At 39.5% G+C, this 12,736-nt stretch overlaps 1 protein-coding gene and 1 pseudogene across 3 annotated transcripts in view; both read left to right on the forward strand.

Moving 5' to 3' along the window:
- epc1b (enhancer of polycomb 1b) overlaps nt 1-12,736 on the forward strand; it is a 39,194-nt gene that overhangs the window by 1,777 nt on the left and 24,681 nt on the right. Inside the window, exon 2 of one of the 3 annotated variants that reach the window (XM_088336143.1) lies at nt 2,774-2,887. The exons of 1 other annotated variant lie outside the window; for it this stretch is intronic. In XM_088336143.1, coding sequence (XP_088192269.1) covers nt 2,774-2,887 — 114 coding nt within the window. Of the gene's footprint in view, nt 1-2,773; nt 2,888-4,793; nt 5,330-12,736 lie in introns of those variants that run through there. One more of the 3 variants, XM_088336134.1, reaches the window with a different exon arrangement.
- LOC148374417 (U2 spliceosomal RNA) lies at nt 1,666-1,803 on the forward strand (annotated as a pseudogene).

Consider the following 12,736-nt stretch of genomic DNA (forward strand, 5'->3'; position numbering starts at 1 on the left):
CTGCTATTTTGCTATTTCTCCCACTTGGAAATCATGCAGGGGTCAGAAATTTTCATCGTAAGTGCATGTCCACTGTGATAGAGATAAACTAAAAAGAAAAATCCAGAAATCACAATGCATGTTTATTTAACGATTTATTTGTGTGATACAGCGGCAATAAGTATTTGAACACCTGTGTATCTTCTAGAATTCTGACCCTGAAAGACCTGTTAGTCCGCCCATTAGAAGTCCACCTGCACTCCATGTATCATCCTGAATCAGATGCACCTGTTTGAGGTTGTTAGCTGCATAAAGACACCTCTCCACCCCATACAACCAGTAAGACTTTAACATGTAACATTGCGGAGACTAGAGAGCTGTCCATAGACACCAGAGCATAAACTGTACACCTCCACAAGGCCAAAAAGGGCTAAGGAGCAATTGCCAAGCAGCTTGGTGAAAAAAGGTCCACTGTTGGAGCAATCATTAGAAAATGGAAGAACCTAAAAATGGCGGTCAATTTCAATCGGAGTGCATCACCTCGTGGGGTCTAAATTATTCTAAGAAATGTGAGGATCAGCCCGGAACTACACGACAAGAGTTGGTCAATGACCTGAAAAGAGCTGGGACCACCGATTCCAAGGTTATTGTTGGTAATGCACTAAGGCGTTATGGTTTAAAATCATGTATGGCACCAAAGGTTCCCCTGCTTAAACTAGCACCCGTCTTAAGATGGCATAAGACCATTTGGATAATACATAGGAGTAATGGGAGAAAGTTTTGTGGTCAGATGAGACAAAAATGGTCATATTTCCATTAAGCGTGTTTGAAGGAAGAAGAATGAAGAGTACAATCTGAAGAACACCCTCCCTACTGTGCATCATGGGGGTGGTACCATCATGCTTTGGGGGTGTTTTTCTGCACATTGGACAGGACGAGTGCACTGCATTAAAAAGAGGATGACTGGGGCCGTATATTGTGAGCTTTTGGGGAACGACCTCCTTCCCTCAGTTAGAGCACTGAAGACTGGTCGTGGCTGGGTCTTCCAACACGACAACGACCCGAAGCACACAGCCAGGAAAGCCAAGTAGTGGCTCCGTAAGAAGCATATCAAGGTTCCAGCATGGCCTAGCCAGTCTCCAGACTTAAACCCAATCGAAAATCTTTGGAGGGAGCTCAAACTCCATGTTTCTCAGCGACAGCCCAGGAAGGGCAGCGCAGACTCCATCTGCTTAGGAGGCTGAGGTCTTTTGAAGTGTAGGGGGCATTCCTGAAGAACTTCTATGACACCATGGTGGAATCACCCATCGCCAATGGAGTGATTTGCTGTGGAAGCAGCATTTCGATGTCTGAAACTTGAGACTCCTTTTGATTAATGGCTATACAAATAAACATGACTTGAACTGACACGAAAAGACTGTAGTCTGATCAAGAAGGCTAGCTGTGTCCTGGGATGCTCCCTCGACTCAGTGGAGGTGGCAGGGGAGAGGAGGATAATGGCTAAGCTGTCATCCATGACTAGGAACATCTCCCATCCCATGCAGGACACCATATCTGCTCTGAAGATCTTTTCAGTGACAGGCTGCCTCACCCCAAGTGTGTGAAAGTGCGGTTCTGCAGGTCCTTCCTTTCAGCACCCGTCAGACTATATAATAAGCAGTGCGCTTGATAGACTGCACACCGTCTGTGACTTTGCATATTTGCACATTAGTGGCCACTTTACTTTCTTTGATTTTTGCATTTCGGAGATGGAATATGAGCTTGCTCTGTCCACTCCACGCATCGGCCCGGTATTGCAGTACCTCCGGGAACGGTGCATTCGCAATGATCGCAGCATGGCTTTAGGACTAGGACCTTAGCTTGGCCTTTTGGCTGAGAGTAAGTGTCCCGGCTCCTAGGCTTTGTAGCGTATTATGAACTGACCGATAACGGATAATGGATAATGAATAACGAAGATAGATCAATAACCCTTAAAAACCCCAAAACCCCATTTTGCACACCTTCCATTGGAAATATTCTGTTTTTTATCTTTTTTATTATATTTGAAAATACTTGTTTACACTGTTGATATTCTTAGCTGTTATTCATTATTCTTTGTCTTACTGCTGTAACAAAATAAGTTTCCCCGTTGTGGGACAAATAAAGGATTATTTTATATATTATCTTATCTTAACCTGACTGATCTAGAGAAGATCTGTGTGGAGGAGTGGGCCAAGATCCCTCCTGCAGTGAAAGACTACAGGAAACTTTTGAACACTGTAATAGCAAACAAAGGCTACTGTACCAAATATTAACATTCATTTTTATCAGGTGTTCAAATACTTATTTGCAGCTATATCACACAAATAAATTGTTAAAAAATCATGCATTGTGATTTCTGGATTCTTCTTTTTAGTTTATCTCTCTCACGGTGGACATGCACCTACGATGAAAATTTCTGACTGCTCCATCGAAGTGGGAGAAATAGCAAAATAGCAGGGTGTTCAAATACTTATTTTCATCACTGTACATGAAGTACTACTTTTTTGAATAACACGCTTATATGTTAAGAGTCTGATGGATTATTTTTCTGCAAATCTGTCAAATTAGGCTCTATGGAGGACTTTTGGGAACAAAAAAATTACTTCTATGATCTAATTATTGAACAAATAATGTTTTCATTTTTACCATTCTTAACGAATATTTTGTTGTTTGTGGCAGTAGTTGACATTGGCAGTCATAGCCAGTTTAAGGGTAATTACTAGGATAATTAAACACGGTTTTATCATGTCTGAAATGATTGGTGTTCTTGCAGGTAATCACCATGGATATAAAAGGATTTATCGGCTTATTGTATTTTGGGAATTTTACAAAAGAACTGGAACTATCTGTGTGTGATCCTGGATACATATTTTGGCTGCTAGAGTTGGTAAGTTGAACTTCAAGACATGTTTTTCTTTTGTATTGGCTCTCATAAGGCATTTTCCTTGGTCGTGGAACTTGGCATTTTAATGGTGTCAGTTGTCAAATTATTTGGTAAATACATGTGACCTGTGTTAGTCACTATACACAGGTAAGTAATTCTCTATCAGCATCAAGTATATTTATGACAACAAGGTATAATTTTCTATTATGTTGTAACTTTGTTGGTATTTATGACCAGTTACAACGGTGTTTCGATATCTTCTTGTCATGTGTAATTTCAAAAAAGTTTTTTTTTGTCTTTCATTTTTTATTGATACTTATTGCTGTGTGTTTGTAATGTATTTAATCAATCACAAATGCAGGTGAATAAACTGTTTACCGCGATTCAAAACGTTCTAAACAAGTTACAAAACCTCTGAATTAATCTTTATAAAATATGAAAGCTAATTCTTACATTTTTGAAAAGGTGCTGTACTGAATTTGGAACTTTTTTTACTCGCTGAAGCCATCTTCTGGCTTCTGTCATTATTGCAGCCTCTGTCGATAATTTTGTTGCGCGTGCAAGTACATGCCTTTCTTATACACACTTGAATGAACTTTTGTTTTTCATCTTTTTGAGGTTTCGGGTTGGCGTTTGGACTGTATTTGAAACAGTCCTTTTCTCACGATACCATTTTCCATGCTACACTAATAAAAACTGCGATGACGAGCATTAAGTATTCTACAACCCCTTGTCACGCTTTCCACCCACCCAATGTGTTGCGCATCCTGAACGGGTTTTCTAAAAGTAATATAAAAGCAGATAGGCGCTGTGGAAAAATATACATATAATAACATACAATAGAGTAAATATTCCACTTTCAACTTTTTAAGGACACCACAAACTGCACACCCCACTTTCAAAGAAGCGAAACATTTGAATAAACTCCTCAATTCCATGTATGACATTTGTCAATATACTGTAATGGTGTTTGTTACCACGCCATAGTGCTGTGAATCATTCAAAATCCTTATTCATTCACTTAAATCTGAACTTTGCATTATGTATGAATACAATTTTTTCCCCAAATTCTTATTTTTCATTTCAGTACTTTTTTTCCCTTTTTATAATCCTTGTTATTTTTAATTTCTTCCAAATCAAAATTATGTTTCAATGAACTCATATCGGATGTTATTGAGGTGTAAGTTTTAATATACTTTTTGTCATCTTTCCCATAATCTCCAAACAAATTACACATCATTCCAGTCGCACATAAGCAAATATATAAAGTGCGTTTTGTTTTTAACATTTCATCATTACAAAGAAAGTGACATGAACCAGTAACAATTTTCAAGGAAAAATAAATAAAATAAAAAGAAAACTAACAATTGTGACAAGTTTAATTCAACACAAGGGGCATAGTCTTAAGCATATTTTATAAGATCAGCGCACTGGGAATGTTTATTATGATGAATGCTTTAACAAAAGAGACAAACAAAATACTGAAATTTGGCTTTATATTTTTAATGATATTTTGTTGATACAAACAAATTTGCTAATGAGATTTATTGCACTTTAACTGTTCTTGTTTGAATTGGTTCTATTGTAATATGATTTCTGGATAAGGTAGTGTAAGCCTTATATTATTGTGAATTGATCTTCCATTAAATAATCCCAATTGTGAATTGTCAAACGTCTGACGAACCTGAACAGAAACCAGAAGCAAAATGTTAGTTTGAAGTTTGTACTCTTTTTTTTTTTTTAATGAAATACTTATGTTAACCTACATTTCATTCACTTCCACGGCACGCACTACTTCCTGTGACCGCAACGCGCACGCGCTCTGGACCGCGCGGGAATGGTCGGCTGGCTGGCTGGGCGGGTTTGTGTGTGTGTTTGTAGGGGGGAGGGAATGCCGTTCACAGAGCAAGAGGTGGGGGGGAGTATAAGGAGTGTAGTGAGGGGTAGGAGGGCTGTACAGAGCCGAGCAAAAACACGCCAAAACACTTTTAAATGTCCGCCATGTTGCCCATGGTGCACTGAGCCGCTAACGCGGAGGGGACGCGGAGCGCCGGGAAAACGCAGGCCGAGACACCGCGACCGACATCCGGGCCTCCACCCCCACCACACACCATACGGCGGCTCCCGGCTGGCGACGCCCTACCCTAGCGCTTGACAAGCTTACAAAAAAGAAAAAAGAAACGTCAGAGTTAGCCGCCCAGAATCATCCATGAACGCTTCACTCGTCACCGCGGGGAATATTAGGAGCTTGGATAGACACTGTTTGTGAGAGGGGGCCCAAAAGGAGGAAATATGAGTAAACTGTCGTTTCGGGCGCGGGCGCTGGACGCCACCAAGCCGATGCCCGTCTTCCGCTGTGAGGATTTACCCGACTTGCACGAGTATGCGTCCATTAACAGGGCTGTGCCGCAGATGCCAACGGGTATGGAGAAGGAGGAAGAATCGGTAGGCTTTTGTTTATTAAACTGTCCTCCTGAAATGAGCGTTTCTGTGGTATCTTACACATCACAGTTGGTTTCTTTTATGTCCTGCGCAAGCCCTCACAAAATGGCCGCCGTTTTTTCCCCTCCGACCTAAACACGACGAATTTAATCATTAAACGGCGTCTGTTCCACCCTTGCGTTATATTTTTGGCTATATTGTGATGAGCTTTTACGATTTTGGATCGAAATGCCGACTTTCCGGTTGTGATTTGAACGTGAGACTATCTTCCTAGTACAAAGGGATCATGTGACTTCGGCGCGGCGGACATTTTGTCTTGTGGCCTTATGTTGGCGTAGTGGTTAGGGAAGTGCGCTAGAGGGCGCCCGAGGGGTATGTCAACACGACACGCATGCCTCGCTTTTGAAGAACGGATGACTGTTAGCTGCTGCACATACCTGAGAATATATCGTAGAAACTGATCACACCGGCAGTGTTCTTGGCTGCAGCCCATGGTAGCTTTAATGCCGTTTCCCCTTCAATCTGTGGTTTTCAAATATTTTTACATTACTGAAATAAGCATGCTTGGAGCATTTTTTTCCAGTTTGCTCTCATCCATATGACTTGTCGGCGTTTACATGTATGTTTTTTGCTGACTTGGGCAGATCCTTTTAGATTTGTTTTAGGTCAAGTTGACAGACAAAAATATTCACCTTAACCAAGTTAATTTTGTACACCCTTATTAACAATATTAGATCATCTTCTGAATTGTATATTATTTTTTTTGCTAGTTCATCTTAATTTGACTCACTAATTTATTTTCTTCCAGTTTGTGTGCACTTAGATAATTAATAGCTCCGACGGCACTTGTTCTCAGCCAATCAGAACGTGAGGATGACAACAGCCGGTGAGGGTTGCCGATTTAGGCTGTCCATCTTTGTATCACATGTGATCCACACGCTTGTACAGTGGTACCTCAACTTACAAGTTATTTAGTTCTGCGAGTAGCTTTGTAACCTGAAACATTTTAAAGTAGTGTTTTCTATAAAAATTGTTCAACGGTTTGTCTGAAGCACTTGCAACACTTTTTAGAGTTATCTGTAATGATTACCAGGGATGAGGTTTGTCCCTTTTCCTCAGCCAAAAAATAATTTGGAGAAGTGTTTGAGGTGGATAAAGTCATGCTGTCACACTCATGTTCAACTCGACGTGAAGATGATTGATGGAAACCGGAACTGAGTTTTTTTCTTGTACAGTAATTGTTTTATTTTTATTTTTTTCAAATTGATGTTCGGTGGGTTATAACATAGCACTCGATCAGTGGCACAGCATTACGTGCAGCTCATTCCTGCCTCTTTAGTTTGGTATATTACTATCAAATGGTATCTTTGGACACGTCTTAAACAATTCCGGAATGACTTGTTTTGTTATAGGCTATGAACTTATAAAAGTATCTGCAAAGGAAGCCTAAAGAAAAAAATAGCTTCTTTTATAGCATTAGATGTGTCAAGAAATGAGGTCTGTTAGAAGTGAAAACATTTAAAGTTTGCATACCCTGCTTTACATTTGCAATAAGAGTCAGTCAGAGCTGACAAATCTGAAACAATTTCCATGTGAAGTTGGTACGGTGCTGATCTCAAAGATTGCCAACTTCACAAGTTTATTAGCAACGTTGGACACGTTGATCCCATGAATATAACTTTGTATATAATTGAAGCACATTTCTAATGTCTTGTGAGATAAGTTAGCATAGTTGTATCATTTATTCCTTATTATTCAATCAGGAACAGTGGCTTAAGATTCGCTCGCTTTTGTTTCCATCGCCCTATATGCTCCACATGTGATACATGAAGACCATAACCATGGTGGGTGTGGCTCAGTGCTATCTGTCAGATCTATTAAAAATTCCCTCTATCAATTCACTCTTGAGTGTCTGCTAACTGCCTGGTGTACTGTACTGATAGTCAAGTCATGTTTATTGTATAGCCCTTAATCACAACTTCAAGTTGTGCCCACTCATCATTTTGGAATGAAAGTTTCATTTCATTGCTTTGTCTATGTCCTAGAATGCATAACAAAACAGTGACTTAGCTTCCTCTTTATTAGTTAAAAATGAACAATGGCTAGCTGCGAGGAAAATTTAAAGTATATCGTAAATTAATTTAATGAAAAGAGCAAACAATACCTAAGAAGTAGTGTCATCTTAACACTAATTAACTAAGATTTTATTATTTAACATTTCTGATGAATGAAAAGCAGTCACATAATGGCGTAAAAATAAAAGGGGCGTTTTGAGCAGATTTTTTCGTTCAAGTTTTCTGCCAAGAGTCCAAAACTGTCTGCAGTGCATTTAGGAAAAAAGTTAAAAAATTTGCATATCCTGAATGTTAAAATGTAGTGTATTTTTACACGGTGTGTAGTATGTTAATATTTATAAATTTTGGTATCTTTTTCATGTAGTTTGGTGTATATCATGAAATTATATGTGAGTTTTGGATAAATTGAATAAAGATTAAAATACAAACGGCAAAAATATTCCCATTTGGGGAAGCTAAGTTCTTCATAAACATCATTTTCATACAAGTGACACAAGTACAACCACTTCACTGGAACTGCCCACTTAGGCTTAATCACATAGTGATAAAATTCTCTGAGGGCCTAAAGTTTGATTGACGTGGTCATTTGTGCATGCTGAAAAAGTCTGTGTAGTTCTCGCAGATGTGTGTGACTAACCTTGCTTATCACATAAGTAACACGTTTCATAAGCTTGTTAACTGCTATGAATTGGGCCCAGCTTCCTTGTCGCCAAATCATTTGTGCTTCTCAAATACCAATCTTAAGTTATGTGGATTGGAAAAGTCCTACTGTTGCTGTCAATCTGTGCAGGGTTCAGTACAAGGCAGGTGGGCACTTTTGGTTTTGCTTGTAAAATATATGCATGGTATGCTGATGCTACTGCATAGTGCAAAAAATGTGGGTAAATGTCTCTTTAAGGGTGGTTCTACGGAATAGTGGTTGGACGATTAGCTTTGGTCCCGATTTGATTGTACCACAATAGTAAGGTGCCAATTCGATAATTGCAATTCTACAAGTATTTCGATTCTCTATAATTGATTTTGATTTAATTTTCTTTCCTAAAAATTAAGCAATTTAAATCGTCCGCTTCTGGGACAATAAGCCATAAGTGATGTTCAAACAATGCACCTCAGTCTGTGTCGGTTAGTCCGGAAGATGACATTTAATTCAATTGAAACAATGAGAACTTAATTTGTACTTTTTGCAACAGGTTTCTCCCCTATTTCACTTTAGTCGTAGGGGCACAATTTCCTGCTGTTTGCCTGAGGCATGTACAGCCTGGAGGTTTACAGCCACAAAATATCATTGACTGAAATGTCAACATAACAGATGTGGTCCTTTAATGCCACTATTTGCAGTTAACACTGTAAAACGGAGTCGCTAAAAGAAAAACAACTGTAAAAATATTTATCCTGTCAAATTCAAATCAAGATCTTTCATATTCATTTTTATTTTCAAAACCCCGTGCTGCAGAAAATCATCAATGTCTGTGGTGATGCTTTAAAGGGACTACAAAAGACCCTTTTTTTCAATAGGCACAGAATTTGTAGTGTTTCTCCCTACAATCGTGCAGATGTTTCAAAATAGTCCAATGCGCCATGGATCTCAAGGAATTTTCAAAGTAGACAGTTGGATCCCATATCCCTTAAACGTGTGACGTCACCAGATGACAACGAGAACCAAAAAAGCGCGCCCTATTGAAAAACAAAAGGCGTTTGTAGTAAACACAGACGCATAGCACCCATTACCACATCGGGGTAATCGGAACTTTGCTTACTGTGTCACTGGCGGACTCTGATTGTTTTGTCTGAGTCGCATGCTTTGATCATCTCAAGCTTTGTGCTGTAAGTTTACCTGCAGTCGTGTATAACGTGGGTTCCTTTTTTGAGTTCACCCACTTTCGGGTATGTGATTGTGACTATTCTTTTTGTTGTTGCAATTAATATAATATCGTCCACATAGCCAGCTCCCTGTTAGCGTGCCGGCTCTCGAAGACTAGTTTTGTTTTTTCTAGGTTAGCCCTGTTAGCAGTTGGCGAGCTGGCTGGGTTCATTTTTTTTTTGCCGTAACCTTTTTTTTTCACTGGATCTCGGTCATCCTGGCTGCTTACGGCATGTTTCCAGTAAGCCAGTCTCCTGTTTTTCCGACGATTGGTCCCGGTTAGCCATTTTTATTAGCCAGCTAGCCTGCCCTGTTCTGCCTGGTTTAGCCCCTGTTAGCGGTCTGTTTTTTGTTTTTGCTAGTTCGCGCCATTTAAGCTGTTCACTTTTTTGTTTTACCATTGCTGCACCTGCCTGCGACACAATGCCTAGGCATTCCCCGCAAAAACTATAAACTTGCCATATAACACTCACCCTTTTTGACTAGTTTAACGTATAATCCAATATGGTGACTGGCTTGCTCGGGTGCTGGTCTGCTTCACATGATCATGAGCTCAGGAAGTCAAAGACTGTTAAATTATCTTGGAAAGTAATTTGAATATACTAATGACTGGTACGAGTCTGCAACAAAGTTAACAGACAGTTTTGGTCATGTCTAGCTCAGTTTCCAAGTTCTAGGGGTGTGTTTATATTCTTTGCTCACGATTCGATTGTACCACAATAGTAAAGTGCTATTTCGATTTATATCATGATTCTCGTTAATTGCGATTCTACAAGTATTGCAATAGAAAGCTTTAGTAGGTACACAAAGTGTAGATTTCATAACTTATGTAAGAGTTCAGTGATGTCTTAATGTCTGACCAAAGTTGGGTACAGATGCTTGGAAAGGAACTTGTCTGGTCTGGTGGTTGAGATAACTGGCACCTTTTTGGCTGTGCTTTAAGTCGCACTGTAAGCATATCATGCCAGATCTGTAAGGGATCAAAAAAGGATCAGTCACTAAGCTGTTACATTGTCACTTGTTTTTTTATACACATATACATAAAAATAAATATAATTTATATGATATGTATACACCTGCACACCGTTGGAAAAGTTTTCTTGCTATGTAGGTGCTTTTTGAAATTGTGAAATATGTGTGAGGACAAAATCAATGTATCTTATTGATCCAACATACCTGTACTTTGCTTTGTGCTTTTGTAAGCTTTTCAATTTTCTCCATCTGGGCCTTGGATATCTTTATGTTGTTGACATGGAATATTCGACATTTAGCACACAACAGTGGTGTGAGGTGGTCATTGTGGGACAGTTGATGCAAGGGTGGAGGAAGAGGGATCAGTATTAAGGCTAGGCTGCAGGAGGCTAGTACCCGGGCATGTAAAAAGTCCTGCCATTGGTGAAGCTAGTACACTCTTCATCAGTCCCAAAGAGTCTGGCGTCTTGTCTTGGACGTGGAGTGGCAGAGGATGCTGAAGATGACTATGAAATTGATGGCTGATGGATTTTCTTTCTGTAGTGCCATCTGAATTGGACATCTTTCATCTTCCTTTGACTTGCGTTTCTTCTAGAACCAGCATTCCACATATTCTATCTGTCTGTGCAATCAAGTCGTGTTTTCCCCTGCCTCACAGCATTTTCCACCTAAAAAGTATGAAGATCACAGGGTACACAAAAAATCAGTTCACAGAGTCCCATAATTTAGTACCTCTACATCATAATTTGCCTGTTCACTTACAGCTCACAAGATTAGTGAAAATCATGTCGGAATTAAAATCGAATTAGTTTTTTCTGCTCTCAAAGACATATTACAGTACATTTAATGCTATTTCAAGCCAGAAATCTCTGACTAATCTTTGCAATCAAGGCTCGAAAGACTATTGTTCACAATAGCATACTCCTAGCCTGAACACCTATCTGCTGTTTTCTACTACTATGTTTTTGCACGCAATGCTAAACGTATGCTTACCTTCCACATTATCGCAGCTGCATGACAGCATGATTGTCCCAGTCCAGCAACACACCTGCAAACAGTGGTCTGCACATCTCCATCTTAGTTGAGCAAAACCCAGCCACTATGCTGAGAATTGTTCAAACACTGGCTAGGCTTGATGTTAGCTTTCATATACACAAAGCAAGGTGTCTGTGTACTAGCACACATCCGGCTTTGCTGCTGCGAAGAAACTGGTACACTTCGGGGGCTTTAAGGTTTTCCATAGCTTTTCCGTCGATCGCCATGGACTCTGCAAAGCAAGCGCAAATCTTACTGTACGTTACACTTGGCCATATTGACATATTGTCCTCCTATTGACAACTAGGGACACTTTTTTTTGTTTTTATTAATTGAATGTTAGTTTTAGGGCTGTATCCTGGTGCGAGATTGTCACGCCACCTCCGGTTAAAGTAGAACAATTGTGTTCCCATGGCGACATGCTATGCAAATAATCTGCTTCGTTTACCAGAAACCAGAAGTGAAGAACATCACTTCCGGTGAAGCTGTGTACAATGGCCCTTCCCTACATTTTAAATCAAGTCATGTTTATTTGTATAACCCTTAATCACAAGGAGTCTCAAAGGGCTTCACAGACCACAGCTTGTCAACGCCTTATGTGTAGCTTTGTTTTTAAGTACTATGCTTTATCATTCAGCCTGCTTTGTAACGCTACAGAGCATATTATTTCATTAGTTTATTTTTCACTTTCAAAACGATCCAGGTTACTTATGCAAGCCTTAAACATACAGGGATGTGATTTTTCCGCTAATTCGCGGAATTCCGCTTTTTCCATCTCCAAAAATAACATTTTAAAATTTCCGATTTTTTAATTGGTAAAAAAAAACGATTTCGTCTCGACAGCATTCCATTTTAGTGTTTCCGTAACTGAAATGAAACGTACTTGCGATTGGTTGAAGTCTCCGTGTTGACCAATAAACGCGCTTGTTATAAAGGCGTAGGAGTATGCCATTGTTCATTTCTCACACGTTTTTGCCGAGTGTTTAAAGAAAGCTGTCCGAGATCGAACGCAAAGATGCTCCGCGAGTTAAAGAAATTGCTAAGATCGTAAAAAACAAGTTTCGATCGGACCGGTTAGAGAAGGAATTATCTACAAATGTTGGTGACCCCGACGTGATCCAATGTAGCGAGCAGAGACGGGAGTCGTAGGCGGAGTGTCAAACAAAGGTGCCAACGAAAGCTGCTTTAATGACATTTAAACTGGCAATAACAAAACAAACACGAGAGTGGCTAGAACCGGCAGAATTAAGAGTCCCCCTAGGAACTCGCTAACTAAACAATGGTTCTGTGGGTGAATTATGTACAACCCACTACAGTACTTTCATTTATAGATAACATCTTCTGCTATAACAAAGACATTTGTGGCATGTTCTAATATGAGTTACTTTTCATTTGGTCATGATACAATTATTTGTTCATGAAATTTGAACTCTTCAACATGATTTATGTGTTAACTTAGTAATCACA

The sequence above is a fragment of the Urocampus carinirostris genome, chromosome 1 (genome assembly GCF_059441175.1).
Source record: "Urocampus carinirostris isolate Australia breed hairy pipefish chromosome 1, RoL_Ucar_1.0, whole genome shotgun sequence".
Lineage (NCBI taxonomy): Eukaryota > Metazoa > Chordata > Actinopteri > Syngnathiformes > Syngnathidae > Urocampus > Urocampus carinirostris.